Source organism: Cyanistes caeruleus, chromosome 6 (assembly GCF_971803275.1).
Source record: "Cyanistes caeruleus chromosome 6, bCyaCae1.hap1.1, whole genome shotgun sequence".
In the NCBI taxonomy this organism is placed as follows: domain Eukaryota; kingdom Metazoa; phylum Chordata; class Aves; order Passeriformes; family Paridae; genus Cyanistes; species Cyanistes caeruleus.
The window spans coordinates 58358632-58379309 of record NC_141706.1 but is presented as its reverse complement, the minus strand read 5'-3'; the positions used below and the strand labels follow the sequence as shown (position 1 = coordinate 58379309).

The 20678-nt window shown below is 41.3% G+C and overlaps 1 protein-coding gene across 2 annotated transcripts in view; it reads right to left on the bottom strand.

Moving 5' to 3' along the window:
• Nucleotides 1–5383: 5383 nt before the first annotated feature.
• Nucleotides 5384–20678, bottom strand: part of RCOR1 (REST corepressor 1) — an 83281-nt gene continuing 67986 nt past the window's right edge. For both annotated transcript variants that reach the window (XM_086894521.1, XM_086894522.1), the window contains exons 8-13: nucleotides 18753–18831; nucleotides 13969–14163; nucleotides 12896–12973; nucleotides 12680–12737; nucleotides 11894–12123; nucleotides 5384–9777 (exon numbers count right to left, since the gene is read on the bottom strand). In XM_086894521.1, coding sequence (XP_086750647.1) covers nucleotides 9736–9777; nucleotides 11894–12123; nucleotides 12680–12737; nucleotides 12896–12973; nucleotides 13969–14163; nucleotides 18753–18831 — 682 coding nt within the window. In that variant the 3' untranslated portion in view covers nucleotides 5384–9735. The remainder of the gene's footprint in view (nucleotides 9778–11893; nucleotides 12124–12679; nucleotides 12738–12895; nucleotides 12974–13968; nucleotides 14164–18752; nucleotides 18832–20678) is intronic.

Below are 20678 nucleotides of genomic sequence, written 5' to 3'. Positions count from 1 at the left end.
TTATGCCTGGTTAGGAGTTTCCAGAAAAACCTGCTAAAAATACCATCATTGCCAAGGAGCAAGCCAACACCAAGGGCAAAATCCTTCTAGAGTCAGAGAACTTCAGCCTTCAGAGAGCAGGTCCATGCTGACATCTCTCCAGAAGCCTCTTGCACCCAGCTAAGCCCCATCCCTCCAGTTTGCTACACAACCTCAGCCTCTGTGATGGTCCTCCAAGAGGGACATGCAGATCAAGCCCATCCCACCTGCATTGACTTTTCATGGGGCTTGTCTTAAACCAGCCAAAAATAACCCTATTAGACAAGATCCACCACAAACCTCTTTTACATCACCTTGCTTGATCACTCTGCCTATAATGACAATTCTGGGGCTTTTAGTAGCCATGCACCACAAGGATTAGGAAATGTCTCTTCCTTAGGTACATAACTGCTCTTCTATTACTGTGAAACATTAGCTAAAGGTTTTACCTCCCAAACACCCACAGGCTGGCAATACGAGCCCTAACTGGTCATTATTCTAGGACTGACTAATCCATGGGAAGGACACATCCTAACACTGCCCATCTGCAGATGTCAGCTCACGGGTGAGTTAACCTTGCCTTAGGTTTGGCAGAAATTAGCAGCAATTATAGTTTTGCTTCACCTCCATAAGCATATTAGCAACTCACAGCAATGCTGTGAGTCCCCCAAGCAACTAGCAGTTGTTTGAAGCCTTTAGCAGGTTCTGAATTTTTAAACAAAGACATATTCTCCTGAGGGTTTACAGGCCATTAAGTAAACGTTTAACTTTTTAGTAAAATGTAAAAACATTGAAAACCATCTCAATTACTCAGCTTTCATTTATACAGCACTGTGACCTCTCCATCCCAGGAGACTGTAGAAACAAAACTGAGTTACTAAATGAAAAAATGCACCTTTACAAGAGAAACAGAGATGATTCCACTGCTTTATGGCAATCTTTAAATGCAAGAACAGCAACAAAAATCACAAACGCCCTCTTCGCTTCATTTTACAGATAACTTTTTTTTCATAACAGAAGCAAAACACTGCAGAAGGATGGAAAACTGGACCACATTCACTGCCCTCTTGTTAGTACAATTACTAGTGAAATCCTTGAGATTAGCCAGTTCAATCCACAAAATTACCATCTCCAGTGGACCAAGTGAAAAGGAAAATGCTTCATGAATGCAACATAATTCCCTCCTCTGTGTCTTCCAAACAGGTCCACCAACTAACAAGGAAGCCATTTGAGGAACTGGATCTCTCTCGAGTCCATCAGGCATTGCTGAAAGCTTGCTGCTCCTCACAGCACACCAACACATCCCCTCATTAGTAAGGCACATCCTTGTCAAGTTTCTGCTTGGCCCACACCTAACGAGAGGCTGACAAGCAATCATTTAAAACTGCATTTGCTCTAACATTATGAAGTTATTTACTATCCCCTGGTTCAATACTTATCTACTATCTCCCTGCAGACTATGTAAATGCACCAAACAAAGCTTGGATTAGGCTCCCTATTATTTAATGTCTACAGCAGGAACTACACCCCCTCATTTGGGGGACCTATGGCTTAAAGCATTAATACAAAATACCTTAAGAAATCCAGCAGAAGTTAGGGAGCCATAGGTTATTTTTGTGTATACGTATACACACATACACACACACAAAATCAAGTTTTCTCCTCTTATTGTAAGAGATTTTCTCTGCACCTTGAGAGCCAAGCTGGCTGAAGAGGACTGAAGAGTGTATTTTTCATTCTGGAGGCCCTAGGCAGTGTACATTTGAGGCAAGAGAAGATGCAAGTCAGTTGATATTTATCATGATCTTTTTTCTTGACACTGAATGCTGAACCACAATTCTGGAGCCCTGGCAGATCCTAGCACTCACTGCTAACAATGCACTAAAATAAAACCATGAGGAAGAGAAGTTATCCATCCATGCCTTGGGCTAAAGGCATTGTTCATAACAAATTGCTTGACTAGTTTATCTTCCCTGTGTGCATGGAACAGTTCTCTTAAATTATTTTTCTGCTGCTAAATCCCACTGTGGTTCTGGGTCACTCACAGAAAGTCAAAGCGAGAGGAGCACAGGCACAGGGTATTGTTTGCTTCCCGAGTAAAGCACGGCACTGAACCCCTGGCCTCCCATGATTAATTGCAGAAACTGAAATCTCTATACAAATACTTTTAAAGGATAATTTGTTTAAGCTTAAAAGTTATCTTCTCAGAATATTTGTGTCAGTGAGACTTGACTGTACAAAGAGGAGAGCCAGTCACGCAGTAAAAGGGAATTAGCTTAAAGGAGAACATCCAATTGACTGCTTTTGGGTTTGGTTTATTAATAGTTGGTTTTAATTTATTTTTTGGGAGCATTAACAGCACAACATATTGATAAGAGACACAAAGCTACTTTTGGCATTAGAAAAGCTGTCCCAAAAGTTGTACTGAAAAGGCTAAATATGGTAGAAAATACACTATTATAACATTTTCAGCATTAGGGGCATTTCTTCACAGGACACTTACCTGAGCTGTCCCTCCAAGAGAGGTGGGATACAGGGCTCAAAGGAATTGAAATTTGGCCCAGTCGAGTTCCCCACACAATAAAGATCCATTTACAGAGCATTTAAAACGTTCTAAGCCACTGGGGATCTTGTTCTGTAATCAGAGGCAAATTTCAACAACCAATGAAAATTCAGGATCTTGAGGACATACTTGTCTAGAAGCTCCAGAAGTTTCCAACCCAGATTCCCCACTGTATCTTGGGTCAAGAACACAATATCCCAGAGGAATTTTCCAAAGCATTAGTATGAGGCATCAACATTTCTTTGTCCATTTCCAAGCACAGTGCCCAGCACTGCAGTGAGGGGTCCAAGTCCTCGTCCCCTCTTGGGTTAAGGCCAGGCAGCCACGGCACCAGTGTGGTTAATGCCCAGCTCCCACATCAGAGACAGAGCCCTAGGCTCTACCTTGATCTATAATAAGGAAGGGAATAAGCCCTTTCAGGATGTAATACATTAGATCAGTTTTCAACATCTAATTTAGGATTAAATTAATTATACCCTAGAAAAGCTTATTTCTCTCTAAGGGATTCTGGACAGCGAGCTCAGGCAGTGATATCCTTATCCACTGATGAATCCTGCACCTTGCCATAGACTAGTCAGGCACACGTGGATCTCTGGCAAACCCACTGCACCCATTCTTCTATTTCATTAATTCACTTTTCCACTGTGTCTTATTCTAAACCTTGAATACACAAGGCAGCATCAAGAAGTCTGCAGCTGCTGAGATCTCCTATTCATCTTTTTCTAATAGAAATCAGTTCAGTTTTGTCACACATACAGTCTCATCTTCCATTTCAAAAGCTTATCCAGGTCTTGCTAAGCCACAGTCTCATATGCTAGATGTCAGACAAATTAGGTCTGTGCCCCCAAAGTGTGCAGAGGGAAAAGCACCTCCCCTTTCACATTTTATTTCCATTATTCCACACACCTTCTCCTGTTGCAAGTACCTTCACGAACCCATCCAGAATCAAAACAAACACTGCACCTCTCCCTCACCCTTGTCTCCAGGTGCAAACAAGAAGTCAGCATGACATGATTCCTATTTCCTGATCTGCCCTGTGTGAACTCCTTACCTGGTCAATGTTTTTACCCAAATCGGAAAATCCCGCCCTTTGCTGCCCTTGTTAGGCGAGGCTGCAGCCTTCTTCCATACAAACTTCTCCCCTTTCAGTAGGGGAAACTTCCAGGTGATTTCTCCATCTATTAAAGTTCAGGTCTCTACACTACTGTCCTCAAGAATTCCCTTCTTGATAACCTTAGAACCTTCATTCCCATAAAATTTTACAGTGATTCATCCTTAGTTCTTCTGCAGTAAAATAAATCAATTTCTCTACCACTGTCCGCAGGCCCTTTGCAGAAATGTTTTTGTTTGATTTTGTTTGTACATATACATTTTGTTCACTGTTTACTAAAAGCATGACCAGAAATAACATTTGCTCTTACTACTTCAAAGACTATTTGGGTGGATAAGCCAGAGCATGCTTTAGAGGTGAATAATAGGTTTGAGACCTGGTTTTCTCTCTCAAACATCACTCTCCATCTTTCAGACTGGAAGATGGTTTATGAAATTAAATCCAGGCTTATACTGTTACTTCATAAAGCTGATACTTGGGGATATTAAGATCTTGGCACACTTAGTAGCACCAACAGCAAACTCTTCCCTTTCAGCCTGAACTCCATCCTGCAAGGCAGCTCCTACTCTAAGGGAGAAGTGCTCAGTGCCACCATCTTCAGATTCCAATTTGATTATGCAGGACAAGCTATATCAGGAATAATACAGCATTAATACAACACTGCATTCCCATTTACAAATACATATCATTACCAGGCACAGACACAGCACCTGTGTTTCCAAAAACACTGCCTTTACACTACTTTACCTTTGCTTCTAGACTCCTCAGAAAAGTACATGTTCAGGCAGGGGAAGTTCCCATTTCCTCACCTTTTTACGCTCTCTGATTGAAAGGAAATTTCCTTCTTTTTTAGTTGTTTCTCTTTCTTTTACTTTGGGGTTGGGGGGCACATGGGGCAAGAAAGGCTGGTTTGTATTGAAGGTTTAAGTGCTTCCAGTCAAAGAACTCCCCTAAAAAAGCAGACTGCTACCTTACAATATTGGTACTGTATTCTCCACCAGCAGGAAAATTACAAGGAATGCTTTCCAGTAAGGAAACACTCTCAGCTCTCAAAAATGCTGTCTGCTCTTCCAAAACCCCAAATCAGTTTCCCTCCCTACCACTTTGCTTTGCAATATAGAAATGCATGACTAATTCCTGCCCTCCATAGGCTGCAGGGCTGGAAACCACCAGTGTCCTGCTGTAGGAGTTCTGCTGCCTTTAACACACACGAGCAAAGCAGAGAACTCATCACCTGTCCTGTGCTAACCCTGGGCTCCCAGAGCACTGCTGGGACCTGCCTGCCCAAAGCAGTTTCCCAAAACAGCCCCACCAAGTCTTGAATGTGCTTCTGCATTTAGTGCTTAGCAGCATCATGGGGAGACAGAAAACATGATCTTCCTGAAAATTCCAGGGTGCAAAATTTCCTGCCCTCCTGAGAATCTTCAACAGCAATACTGCACATTGCTAAGCTTTGAGGGCAAGTGTTGCCTTTTCCTATGTGTTTTAAATGTGTCATTCATTTGAAAGATGACAATCTTGTTAACTTGAACAGTCTTTTTACATGAAACAAAGAGGCAGCAGTTTATTCTTCAGGTCCTCCTTATCTTAGGGATGACACTGTCAGGAAGGTAAAATCCCCTTTTGCACCTCCTGACCAAAATCTGAAAGGTAGGGGTTCAGTTACACATCAGAACCACACTTTACATCAATAACATTTTACTACATATTTTATTACATCAATGGCTTGAAAAAATTTTATTTGATGTCAGCAAACATTGGAAATCATAGAAAAATGAATTATGTAGAATTTCACAAAGGAATTTACCCCACTATAATTCCTCATACAGTAAAATAATCCAAAACCAAATGTTACTTTTCAGTGGCTAAGCAATTTTATAATGCTATGAACATTCATCACAGTAAGTGTGCTGAATAATAGAAAACAGGCAAAAAAGACATTTAAAATATTACTTACAACAGCATTATTACAACATACTTTCTTTAAAATCCCAACGAGTATTTCATCACTTCAAAAGCTATACAGCATTTCCATTATATTTGCAAACTTAACCTTATACATCTTTTAAAATCTTGAAAAAACTTCTTTTAAGCAATCTATAAGCAGTTAACAAAATTGATAAAATCTACATAATGGAATACTATACACTCCAGTATAAATTTTATTTTAGGAGAATATGAATGTAAACACTCATTATTATACAACATGCATAGACTATACTGACCTTCCATCTTCTGAACTGTAACTTTCACTGCAATTGTGCTTTACTATCAACAGGAAAAGCTGCATTAATCCAGGGAGTGGCAGAAAGTATTTGCTTTAGGGGCATTGCACAAGATCACTAGATTTTGACTTACTGAAGACAAGCTGAAGCTAATAAAATAATTTTTCTCTTTTTTTTTGTAAAATATCAACCCACACATCACTGAATGGGCTATGCACAAATTCATACCAATTTGAAAAATAAACGCATTATCAAAAAAAATCTCCTATGGTATTTTTGCATTTTATTGACTTGGAGATTTTTGTTCACAAATCCAGTGATCAAGTTAGTGTAATGCACTGTTTGGCTCATATTTGGTGTGCAAGAATACCAACAGCATATTAGCGATTTCATAGAATAAAAACTGAAATTTAAAGTGACAATGAGCATATTTTAATACATAATGTTTCTGATGTATTTGTACAGGAAAGAAAAATGTTTGTCAGGACATTGCTTTAAGAGAGTAAGAGTTTCACTCTTATTTTAACTATTAAAAAAGTGTTCAAGTGGATATTTATGGGGTCTTCCTGGTTGCAAACTTGTAAAAATATATTAACAAACCATTATCCCCACTGGTATTAAATATATCGAGACACAACCATTGTGGTTGCACTACCAGGTATGGCTACTACGGTCTTAAGCATCTGATTGTACATTGTTGCTTTACTGTTAAGCACAACTGAGGCGTGTATTTTTTTCCCTTGGTTATAAGATTATATTACAAAATTGATCACTGTTTCAAACCAGTTAAACACGAATATTCAAGTAACAAGGTTGTTTTAATGGATAAGTGAAAAAAGAAGTTACCTAGCACTTTACACAACTACATAAAAATTAAATAGAACAAATGAAATTTGTTTATGCATATGCAATACACTTTTATATCTTTAAGATTTCTAAAACTAAAACTTAAACTATCATTTTCTTTAACGATACCATATTTTGCACAATAACTTATACTTAGGAGAAATAATTTCCCATTTTCCACAAAATATATATAATTATGACATTCACATCGATAGTTTAAGAAACAAAATTTAAGTGAATATTCTTATCTTATGCAGTTATCTTTGTGGACCCTTCTAGTCAGAATGCAACCAGTTGATGTATCTAATGCTTGACCCATTTAACAAAAGAAAAACAGGGTCTTCACCTAAACAAGGTCAAACCATTTCAAAAGCTAAAATGATTTTATCGCATTTAAAAACATAGTTCAAGAGAAGGTAAAAAACTAAACGTTTAAAATACAGTGCTATTATATTGCATGTATCAACTACAATAAGATAGCAGTCAACTGAGAAGTAATTAAACAACTTTTTTCTTCCTAATATCACAAATTATACACGTTTCCCCCTACCCCATGGGGATGAAGCCAAAACACAACTTTTCTGATAAGATGGACAGATTTGAGGGCAAAAACCAATAAGAAGTCCTCACAGGTACCTAAGTCTCCAGCAGAAGTCTCTCCTGATGAGTTCCCCCAGCTGGGACACAAGCTCCCACACCAATCCCACAGGGTGAGGACCTGTCTCCATGCATTGGTACCAGCAGGAGGTTTAATATCTAATACTAGAGTGTTTCTAAAGAGCAGCATTGCTTTACACCACAACTGTCAGCTGGATTCACAGTGCTATTTGCCCGGTCTTTGTTCCTAATTCACACTGGCTAACACCTAGCACTCCTTCCCAGCTCCAACTGACACAGGTCTGAAGGAACATTTGAGCCACCAGAGCTGCCAGTTCACAGCAACAGCTGCAGAGACACGAAGAGCAATACAGAGGATAGGGAATAGCTCCCTTCCATCCTCCCATCACCTCAGAGAATCTCTCTGAGCTACTGGAATGGAACTGCTCAGAAACAGCTGCCAAAACAGGCCCTTTTGGGGCTCCACACTCTAACTTGCCCTAGGAAATCTCAACCTGCTGTGCCTGTGTGTTGCTGCCCAGTTTCTGACATTGAGTTACTTTCCTCACATACAGCCCAAGGGTAAGACCACACCTCACTGCTACAGAAGGCCATGTCCCCTGCCTTTCCTGGGGCTCTGACCACACTGCAGGAGGTGCCAGAGCCAGCTCTGTTGCCCAGCTGGCATTAGCCTGCCCCACTTGGGTACAGAGAGCAGAGCCACCACAGCACACAGCACGGCACAGCCCAGCAGCCAAACCTCAGCACCAGCTGAGCTCCACCAACCTCAGCTGCAGGCCAGGCCATGGGCTAGCTCATTTCAAGTTGTGGTAAGAAAGGCTGGTGCTGTACATCACTGTGTGCCATCTTGGCTTGAATTCTCTGTAGAGGAAAAGAAGCAAGAAAGGTCCTTTTTTCCGCCTGCAAAGACACCTGGTGGTTTCTTCCAACATCATTAAATTAACCATTTTTAAATGCTTTGTGACTAGTGTTATTTTGCAGCTTTCCACTGTACAAGAAGTAATACTGCTGCTTCCAGCTTCCCTGGACACTGTCTGCTCGGCAGTCAGCAACCACCCTGTTCAAGGTGCAAAGTCCTCCCATGGGACTTGCAGGAACAGTGAACAGTTCCAGTTCAAGCCAGCTAGGTAGGCCAGAGCAGGGGCCATCCGAGCAGAGGGCTGGATTTGAAAGCTGCATGCACCAAGTATTTGGAAAAGCACCTCTTAAGATTTTAAATTGCATATCTTGGTTCAGAACATGAAAGCGATGTGTGCTTCAGAAGGGTTAAAATGGCCAAGGAAAATTAACCCGGTTCTTCTCCATTACACTTCCAAGAAACCAAACACTCTTGAAGGCTGAATTTTGTGCTCCAACCCTCACCCAAACTTCCAGTGAGAGAAGCAGTTTGATGTCTTTGGCAAAAGCGCTCTGAAGAGGAATGAGACACTGGGACAGAAAGTGATCTATGGTAGCCAAATGCAAAAAGGCACATATTCCCCAAAAGGAGAGGCACCAGAGAAAGTTGTTTTGACTTAATCCCACAGAGGATCAGGAAAAAGAAAGTTGTGTAGCACTCACTTAACAAGTTACAATGCAAATGCTGAATGCCAGGGGTTAAATAGCGTATCAAACAGTTTAAGGTTAAGTATTCCCTTTTGCACTAAATAAAAGCCATTAAAATATACAGGAATAAAATGCTCAGTTAGGGAGCTTTCTATGAAGCAAGAACACACAAATACAGTGGAAAGAATTGCACAAACCAGAAGTGTAATGAATTACATCCACAACCTTGGACTGACCAAACCTTAGAAATAATATTTCCTATCACTTTGCATTATTCATGATTGCTTGCTAACATGTCCTGTCACTGCAGAACAAACCTGACACGGCTGGCATGTACACAGGCCCCTCCTTTATAGAAAGCTCACTAATCATAGTGTCATCGTAAGAATACACAGGAAGCGGAGACCACAAGGCCATGCAGCAATACATACTTATACCCTACGGACCAAGTACTATAAGAACTCCTAATGTGTAGTTACTGTGGGGCTGCTAAGGAGCTCCTTGTTTTGCAGGTTGGTCAAAATTTATAGACAGGTGTTACTGGTTCTAGAAGTCCCCATGCTTAAGCATGACGTTGGTGAAATGGAGAGCTGAGCTACCTGGGTGCTTTTGAAAGAAAGTGGAGGCAGTATGGAGGAATGAGGGGAGATTAAGGCAGATGTAGCACAGGACTGGAAGCGTTTGCCTTTTTTTTGGTAATAGCTGCTTGTCCACAGATATGATGCAGATGGCTGTCTGAGGTTTGCTAATACCTGATATCCTGGATAACACAGTAGTCAACACAAATTGTTCTAGGCTACAGCACCTTCTCACGAAGCAGATGCATATCTGACATCAAGAACAGAAGTAGCCTGGAGGGAAGTGGGGAGAAAAAGCAGATATTTAGTTTAAAATGAATACACACAGCTTTCTTGCATGTCCAAACTTCAGCCCAAATCCATGGTAGTGACAGTGACAAAACAAACAACCTTGGCACATGGGAGGAATTCCAGCAGCTTTTCCTATTCTGAGACACACTGGGATTTGTTGCTGGGAATGTAAACATTCAGGAATTAAGACTGGAGTTGATGCTGCTTTATAACCAGCAGCCTCAGCTCCCCCCTTCAAATACAAGGAGCTATGGCCACTTGCTATGGAAAAGCCCAAAAAGCCCTCAGAGGCCTGATGAACCTTTATCTCAGCTGGTGGCCTAGATAGCCAAGGCATACCTGAGGGATTTCAGTGGTAGACCAGCAAAGTCTTCTGGCTACTGCTGAGTCCACCTGACTTGACCAGACACTGCCTGTGCAAGCACCCTCAGGAGCAGGCACCAGCCATGCAGCACTGCACAAGGAGGGCCCAGGAACCCACTCCCAGCCCATGCAGGTCGCTTGTATCATAACTCAAATTTCACTTTGGCCCCAGAACCACTGAGACAGACACTCAGTCAGCACCGTGCTTACATCACCTCTGAAGGCAGGAGCACCACATTCACAGCTTCTTTTGGTCTGATTCCCACCACTCAGCACTTGGTCTGCTCCAGAGTGGACACTTTCTATCACTAATCTGGGGATCACAACTACTGCTCTAGTAGAAATTTTACCAGACCTTGCTGTCAGGCCTGCACTCTCTTAACTCATTTGGGATCTTCACTGTTCCAGTATCCATACACCCAGCCACATCAGCCCACTCCAGCTCCTGCTGAAGCCATTTTTGACTCATGTCAAGTGAGACTCCCCTTTTTTGACCTCAGCTTTCAGAAGCTAGGGTGTACTTGAAGCTAGGAAGAATCTCAGAGGGCTCAGAGAAGAAAAGCTCTGCATTATCAACATATAATTCTACAAGTCACAGGAAAATACAGAGACAAGAGCCACATAGCTTTCAAATTGGTAGCTGTGTACTAGCACCAATGCTGCTTTGCTCCACTTCTCAATTCTGGAAGAACAGGACAATTTCACTCACACATGCCTGTGAAGGTGAGTTTTCGGAATTTGGTTTTGTTCATCTGTCATACCTTTGGACTCAGTTCCCAAATATAAGCATCTTTGAATTGCATGTAATTAGGTTTCATGAAGCAGTGAAGTTCTGCTTTTTGAATGTCTGAAGGACAATGCCCAAGTGATCCAGCCCTAATCACAGCAACAAAAATATACAGCACACTGAGAAGTCTTTACTCCATGCACAACCAAGATTTGCCTTATGCTGTTGAGTGTGCTTGCATTTGCAACACACAGCTTTTTCACTAAGTTGTCTTATAAATAAGGCCAAAGGGAGTCCTTGATCAGACTTTTTAACACACAAACCTCTACCATGGTTCTCTTCTGCAAGACTAAATATTAATCTTTAGTGTTAATACTAAATTTTTGTAACTAACTTCCATACTTCAACATCCTACAGTCTCTTTGTTAATTTCAAACCTACATGACCTTTGGAGAAGTGTTAACTCTGTGAACCTCCACTGAGGAGAGGCTGTTCCTAGAATTTGCCTTTATAGAAACAGCTGAAAATTAAGGAAACTTTGCTTTTAGGTAATTCCAGAATGAAGTTCCACACACTCATCTTGCTTATAGCTTCCTTCCGTTCATTTGAGTCAAAACATTCACCAGAAATGAAAGAGCAAGCTTTGGCTCAGAAGACTCTATGGTCCCACAAACCTAGAAGAGCTGGGAGAACTGCATGCAGGGAAAACATCCAAGCGAGATAAAGATGCATGGGGTTTCAGCAGCAAGGCATTAAAGCATTTATATTCAGATGAGATACACATACTGTCAGAAGACTGCAAATTTACTGTTCTCCTTCCACTTTCATACAAGCCTGGATTTCCCAATTCCCCAAATCAGTACTGAAATTGTATATCCAGGTAAAATGAAATATGTACAGATTGAAGATTGACAAAAATGGCTTTTGCAAAGACTATATAAATACACACACACCTATCTGAACTGAGCTCAGACTGGGGATTTTATGTGACTTTTAAATTGGATTTACCTCATCTTCCTCTTCAGACATTTTAGTGGAATTATCAGGGGATTTTACAGGCTTTTGGCTATTGGTTCCATTTGTCTCCTCTTTGCCATGCTCTGCCTCCCACTCCTGTAGGACTTCATCTATGTTGAAACGACGTCGATAATTTACAAAAAAGTTTTTCACTTGCACCACAGATTTGTTTCCAATCACATCAGAGATTGCCTGAAAGTCTCGGCCATATTTCCTGATTGCTAAAGCAACAAAAAGAAAAACAAAAGCAGTGTGTTATTTCCACAAAGACCACAAATCAGGCTTCAGTCACAGCATAAAGACCCAAAGCTGAACTTCTGTAAAGGTCTCAAACCTTGAGATTAATCCAGGATTTAAAAAAAAGTCTAAACTGGACAAGAGACACAGTTAAGATCAGCCCTGGAGAAGAGAAGAAAGTCGAGGTGTCGTAAGAGATGGGCAGTGTCAAATGTACCCATGTAAATCTGTCTGTACTATGTAAATCTGTCTGTACTACTTGAAAAGTTACACAGGCAAAGATCACAGCAGTGACTCCAGCAGAGCTTCACTTTCTGGAAGTTTGGACAAGCAGACATTATTTGCAACCATTCATACAATGTCATTTTTATTGCCCAGGGACTGGAAGGGAGAATATTCTTTCCTTTTTCAAATACATTCTTCAGTACATTAGTACACAAAGTCCTCATTCCTTAGCCACTGAAGAGAAACTCAGCTCTGAAACGCAGCAGGGTTTTGACTATCAACAACTGAAGTACAAATAAACTTGTAGTGCTATACCTTGTACAGCAAGAAGCTGCTCATCTGTGGTCCAGCGTGCATTAAATTTCTGTACGACCTAGAGAACAACAAAAAAATTATGTAACTTCATTTATATACTTTCACTTGTACCTGAGCTTATAAAAACCTCTCAAAAGTGCAATAAGGAATTGACTGTTAGTCAAAGTGTATCATTAGCATTTATCTTCACAATTAAAGGTCAGAAAATGATCTCACCTCTGGAAGTCTGTATTGTTCTATACCACCTTCAAGCTTTTCTTTGAGCGCGCTGTTTGTCTGTTTGATATTCTGAATCTGAAAAGAAAGTTTCATCCCTTTAAGAAGGATTAAAAAATATTTTTGGACAAGTCTTTTTCCAGCAGCCTTGGCAGGAACCTCACAAGCTCAGCCTTCCAGTTTTTCTCAGAGCTTGCCTTTACCAAAAAGGAAGTTTGCTATATTGGAATAATGTACAGCAGGAGCAGCTGGCAAATCAGGAGATCTCATTTAATTTATTCTCTGCTGTCTACAAGTTATCTGGAGCAAGAATTGCCCCAACTTCCAGATCTGTGTAAAGCCCAGCATAGGAAGACCAAGCCCATCTGCAGCAAGTAATGAATCAAAGACTGCTAAAGAGTTCAGCTTGTCCCAGAGTGCCAAGAAAAAGGCTTCAGGCCAAAATACAAATTCTATTAAGTTTAATAAAGAGCTTCAGACAGAGCTCTGCTTTAGAAACAGCAAAATACTCAGATCTAGGCAACAAACTCATGTAGCAAATCTGTATTTACTCACAAATATTTGAAAAACATTTGTTTAAAAGGCAGACCCATCAGGGAAGCAAAAGGTACATAGGGAGTTTGTATGATACCTATCTAGGAAAGACCAAGCTCACAAGTGGCAGAACATATCTGCCACTTCTTTAAGTACCACATGAAAAGGCAAAGGAAACAGCTGCTGCAGATGGAAATCAAATACCTCTGAAACCAATGTCACCTGAGGAAAGTTAAAGTTAAAACAGAAGGAATTCTGAACTGCAAGAAAAGCTAAAGTGCCAACAAATGTTCCTTTCAAGTCTCTGCTATAAATTTTTCCTTGCTTTACTTCAGGTCGAAAGTTCTTGCCCACAGAACTAAAACCTAAGAGATGTAAACCCAGAGCTGCATTCAGAGCACAGGGACAGCAGCTTGTCAACTAAGGCATGTAGCATTGTGCATCATCACTGCCAAGCTACAAACTCCTGCCAACTTTGCAAAATGCAACAAGCCCTACCAGCAAACCCAGCAGTTACTCCTGTACGATCCCATTCATACCTGCCGTTTGATTGAGACTAATTCCATGTCCAGTTGTCTGAGTACAGTGGTAGCAGCTGTTGCATTTGCAGAAACAGCCTCCACATCTTCCTGGGAAAGGAACATTCCTTTGGGAGGTTTCCTCTTTGCTCTGTTCTTGGCCTGTGTACTGTGCTTCTCCTTCTTCACCTGAGGAACACTTTCAGCAGGCGGCACCTGGCAAACAGCAGTCAGTCATTTTACAAAACTAAGTATCTTTAGAGATCCCTTCCAGCTCAAACCATTCTGTGACTCTTGACTTTTAGCCACCATCAAAGGCTGGAGAACAACAATGCTAGTATGTATGCTGACAGAAGGACACTTTTGCTTTAAGTGGCATGTCATACAAACTGTTTTATATAAATTTCTCCCTTTCTTTAGCAGCTTTCAGTGTTCACAGAGATACTATGGTTGCCTTCTCTGCCCATTCTCATTTTGGGAGACAGATGCCCAATTTTGCATTTGTTAAGTGTTCTGGTTATTTTCAAGCTTCCAAACCCCTCTTCTTGTTTTCATCATCAAATTTGAACACCAGTTTAAATGAACACCAGAAGGAAGCAAAGTGAAGTGTGGAGACAGAAAGAACATAACTGAAACAGTTTACTGAGAATTGTTTTACTACCTGACAGACACAGGAAGGAATAAACCAAATTTTTTTAAAGGCAAAGTGAGATTTAAAGGCAAATTTATTTAAAGCAGTGAGGTGACAACAGGATAATTCTTAGATTGTTACACTATTTCTTGGAAGCCAAGTTTTCTTGCATAGCACTTGTGTAGCAACAGTTCCATCAAAATGGTGCAGTTTTGCCTAAAATAAACTTTAACCCTTTTTTGGAAAAAGGAGTATTTCACAGACCACTTCCTATTTTTATCCCTTATGTCTAAAGTAAAGACAGGTAGATTAGCCAGGACACTTACTACAGATCCTTCAAGAGCACAGCGGATTCTAAGATAGCACAACCATTTCTTCCAGAAGGTATACTCAACAATCAACTCATACCTAAGATTTATTATCCAGTGACTGGTTCTTGGAACCTGGCCAAGAACACACAACAGAAGGGTGGCAAGGAGAGAAAAAGCAGAGAGGGGAGGCAGTACATCTGAAACCTCTACTTGATCACCTCGGGCCTTAAAGACATTGGCTTCACTTAGTGCTATTGTTTTCCTCCTAATTTGAAGCTACATGCAGTTTCTACACAGTTTGTGGCATTTGCTCATTAGCACTGAATGCCTGCATTTGAAACCAAATGAGGGTGAGCACCAAACCCCAAGTAAGTATGAGGTTCTGACTCCCAAGGGACTCCAACACAGCTGCCACACATAAAAGTTTTCACCCTCCTCATGGGTACAATGGCCAGAGCCCCACAGCAGCAGCAGCAGTGTGGACAGTTGCCCGCTTTCAACCTTCTTCCACCCACTGGTGCAAAGCATTCCGTGAGATACAATGCCTAGGGCAAGCCCAGAGGCAAGAGGTAACCCCTACTTCTCCTTGCAGATGGGAGTGCTGAGCAGGAGAAACCAGACTGGCTTAGGAATGAACAAGTAAAGTAAGCTCTGCTCTCTGCTTCAGAAGGGAGCACTTGGATAACTGAGCCAGGTAAATAATTCAGCATGGATAGACATTTCAGATCCACTCATATTTCATCTACGTACACTGCTGCCCAGGACCACACAGCAATGCCTCACTACAGGTTCAGGCTGTCTGTTGACCAACAGGCAATGCCTGCAGTGCAAACATCCCAGAAGCCTCAACATTAAGGAAAAATGAAAGCAGTTTCAAATTACTGTTTTACACAGTTCAAAAAATGCAAAGCTCTTTTGTGTTGCGGACAAAAAGCAGAGCTCCAGCAGAACAATTTTTGACAGCTCCAAATGCCTTTAGGCCCCAGCAAAAATTGGAACATCTAGTCTGTTCTGGAAACTCTTCTTTTGTGGCCACACACATTTCTCTCTAGAATTTAATCAATTTTTGAAAACCAGAGAGAATTAAAATGCAGGGATTTAGAAGGGATTTAGCAGCACTCCTGTTTATTTAGATATTTCAACTGCTATCCAGTGCACTTCAGTCTTACAAACCCGTTAAAATACAAAGTTCCCTTCCTCAGATGTCACTGTGTAAATAGAAGCTGAAGTTATCTCAAGTTACATAAAAACAGGATGAAGTAAGAGGCACTTCCAGGAACAAGGAAGATACAAAGAAAGCAGGTCTAGGTCTTGACCTCAGTATTACAGAGTCACTATGCAAGGAAATCCAAACAGTTGCACTAGCACTGGAAAAAAAAAAATCCCCCTCCAATGATCCTCAAAAGAAGAAACAGATGAGAGATTTCAGATACTCTGTGAAATCCCAGTATAACTGCATAAGTCAGAGAGCAACCAACAGGTCTCAGAGCTGAAAAAACCATCTCTGCAGATTTGGGACAGGAAGGTTCCTTATGGTGAGAGTTCCTGCACGTCTGACCACATCATTAGAAGAAGCCTAATGATCAAGAACAAACTTATCTCCACCTGGTTACCTGATCTCTCTCTCTCTCTCTCTCAAGGCATTTCAATAAGCCCTGAGTTCAGGTACTGTAAAATCAGAATCACTGAATCAGTAAGGTTGGAGAAGATCCCCAAGATCATGGAGTCCAACCTTTGACCAAACACTTGTCAACTAAACCACAGCAACTAACTGCCACGTCCAGTCATTTCTTGAACACCTCCAGGGATGGTGACTCTGCTATGTCCCCTGGGAAGCCCATCCCAGTTCTTATCCACCCCTTCAGTGAAAAAATTCTTCCTGGTGTCCAATCTTAACCCTCCTTGAGGACATTTTCTCTCCTCATGTGTCTGGCTGTCTGGGAGCAGAGACTGACCTCCACCTTGCTACAACCTCCTTTCAGGCAGTTGTACAGGGTGACAGAAGTCTCCCAAGTCTCTTCCTCTTCAGACTTAACAGCCACAGCTGGATTCTGAACAGGCTATAAAGGCTCTTTTGCCCTCCAGCACAATCCCTGTCCTGAAAAGAGCCCACAAGGCTGCCTGCCATGGCATACATAGCCAGACTGCATATGCCCCTTGAGTTTCAGATTGGTTGGAGTGCCGTGGCCTGTACCAGCGTGACAAGGAGAGCACAAAGCCTCCCCTGATGCTAAGACCTTCTGCAGAAATGTCTTAATGGTAACTGTCCAAACCAGACATCTGAGCTGGTTTGGCCTTACAAGAGATGCAGCCATGTTGATGAAGAACTACTTTTCCCTCTTCTGCAGCAAGTTCAGGTCATGTCAGCGCTGGCTGAGAAGGGAGAAATAATAAAGGGGGTAGAAGAGAGCTCTTTTACAGGGGCAAGCTCTTGAAGAGCTTACAGAAAAATCTAAACAGTAAATTTATTAAAATAATGGGAAATTCAATAATAGTATTATTTACAAACATTATAGAGCTGCAGTACACAGCTGCAACTTAGGCAAGTGACAGCCTTTCCTGTCTGGGTGTTGCTGAGACTTCCAAGAGCTCAGTATCTTGTAAGAATAAATACAAATGGCTTCACATCCCTACCCCTAGGGCACACTCTGCCCCTAGGAAAACATCAAAGGTGATGGTTCACTCAGTAGAAACAACAGCTAAACTTTCCTGGAAAGTCTAGAGAACATCCTCATGTGGGTGAGGAACAGATGGGAATGTTGTGATTTTTCAGTTATTTCCATTCAAAATTATTTGTTGGAGAAATGAATCTCACTGAGAGTGACTGACAAAAGTCAGTCTGAGTGACTGTTACTCTGGGTCTTCTTTTTGACTGCGTGGGATCATGTTTTTAAACACTTCTACTGGGTTTTCCCTAAATACAACCTTTAAAAAAAAATAAGAAATTAAATAGAATGACTGGGAGAGAGAGACTGGGAGAAAGAGACTGGGAGAGAAATCAGGCTAGAAGAAATCAGGAAATGGAGCTAACTTCAAGGAGAGAAGGTCTGAAGCATCTTCCTGTAACTCATACATACTACCCACATTGCTGCTGAACGAGGTGTTTTTATTTAGTAACAGGTAACCTGCAGGTTACACACATGGAGATGAAGTATATGATTTCCTGTAGGGCATGGAAGGCTGGGTTTTCAGAACTGTTTTATTTTTGTAGCTCTTTTCATGCAGAACTGTATGCCCACTGAAAATGAAGTACTTGAAGTGAGACTCAAGTACTACATTTTGAGCTGATATAACAACAGGTGAAGGCCACCCTGCCAGACAAAATTAACTGATCACAAAAACTTTCTCCTTTACTCTTCACCAATACTGCAGTCTTGGTGCCAGTGAAGCGACAAGTACTGCTGGGGATTTCAATACATCAGGAACGTCCCTTAGAGTCAAATGTGTACATAAACACACTTCTACCTAGAATAGGTCTGGTCTACCTAGAACAAGAGGCTTTATTTCCCCTCCACCAAGCCATCTCCACGGCGGGATGTGCTTCTACTCCATCTCCATGCAGGTGGGTTGATTTAAACCACCGAGGGTGGTTCAAGCTAACACAGCCAAAGAGGGGATAAGAGTCTGGAAACAATCACATAGTACATTATCATGGGATGGTAAGTGTTAAATTTTTCCAGCTCTATCCATAATAAATAATTTATCTATGCTTGTCTTGATCTAAGAATAATTGTGAAGACAATTCTTTTCTTGTATGACAACTATACAAAGTACTAAAGAAAATAAGATACTGTCAGCCTCTACACAAAGTATCTAGTGAGCAAACACTTTCATTTGTACAGGAGTAAGAAACAGAATTATACCTCCTTTTTGCTCTCCTTGTTTTGTTCAACTTCAATGTCAATAGCGTTATTTCCATTTGCTTCCTCCATTTCATCCTCACTGGAAGACAAAAGCAAACAGTACTGTATTAGTTTGTGAGGCTCTCTTTTTCTATAAAGAGCATGCTAAAACAAATGCATGAATGCCACAGCAAGCCCAACAGCCTTCCTTAGTTTTATTCCCAGGATGTGTTTTTTTGGGGAGTTGGTGTTGATTTTATTTGGTTTTGGTTTAAGTCAATAAATTCTTAATTCTGAGGATAGTGCATACTTCTCAGCAGTGTACTTAGTAAAATAAATCTACACAGATGAAGACAAGAGACATGAAATTAATTCCACAAGTTATCTTTCAAAGAACATGGGACACTAAGCATTTTTACTTTAGGCAAACTGAGACAGGAAGAAAGACTTAAAAATACAGCAAGTAGCTAAAACATAGATTTCATACACCTCCTTAATATTTAGCAAAACAGACATGCACAAGATGAACTCCCTCAAGAACAAGCACAAAAAAATGGGTTTTTTTCAGTGACAGCCTCACATTTCTTTTTCCCCTGGAAGAGAGAAAGACGTTATCACTTACAGAGTAATAACAGGCATGAAATTGGGGCCATAGTGAAAGTGACCTTGGCACATCTGTCCAGTCTGGCTTAGGTGAAATTTTAATCAGACATTAAATCAAATGTATTTTCATGACTTAGAATTCTTGTACTGTACACAACCAAAGTTAATTGTAACATTTGAAATGATGCCCAGAAACAGAAGAAATAAGCTGATGTAATCAAAGCTTTTTTTTTTTTTTTTTTTTTTTTTTTAATCAAAAAATAAACCTATTTTGTCATATCAAACTTCATAGGCTGTGCTGAGGAGCATCAGCTGGTGCAGGTATGTCACAGCTCCAGGGCAAGGCAGGGCTGTGCTCACAGGGAGCAGGAGCCAGCAGGCACAGCATGTGCTGGTGAGCTTGGCTGTGGCATCCACACTCATGTGGCCATCTCCCTGCTGCAGCCACATCACAAAGGAGAAACGAGCTGCCTGCCATCCTTCTCCACAAGAGCAATCAGTCGTACAAGCCACTTCTGCTCTCCCATACCACCTGTCTCAACAGCTGAAAACAGACATTTAATTTGGGTAATGATGATTCCAGGGAATCAACTCCCAAGCATCCCCTCCCAGAGCTGCATACACAAAGCCCCTCACATACAACTTAGAACAACTGCTGAAAACCTGGTCTCAAATGCACCAAGAGTTGTGTTTGTAGCAATCTGAGGGTTGGGGAATTTTCCTGCCTAGCCACAAAGGGAATATAGAGGTATTTTGAGTGAGATGCCTCAGACTGCCCCTTCTCTTAACCCCATCTCCAAAAGAACGTCCTTGTGTTCTCACCTAGGTTCAGATTTTAGCCTTTTCACAACAGCCTTTGCTGTGCTGATAGTTTGCTCTTGTATTCCAGCAAGTTCCCTAGACACGAGCCAAATGAAAGCCCACCCCTTCCTTTCTGCGGCTGTAGACACTGACTGCCATAACCAAACAACACTTGTGAGGTTCTGCCAACACTGAATGGCACAGTACAACCTGAAAATCCAGGCACCCTAAACTCACCCAGAGTGGATACCACACCCTGCATGGCTGCACTGACATATCCTTTGAGGGTGTAGAGGTTTGGCTATTTTACATAATGGAGGGGAAGAACAGAAATCAAACATCAAGCTGACGGCCTGGTGCTTAACTTCCTGCAGATGTAAATCAAGTTAAGCATTTCCAATCCAGCTGCCTTTCTCAAAAGTTGTAAAATTACAGCACATGCTGTAGTAGAGGTGCTACTTTTCCTAGCAAAACAGGCAAAGATACCGAGAGGTGTATTTCTACATTCCAGTAATTTCATTTGTGAGCACAGAACAAGAAGAG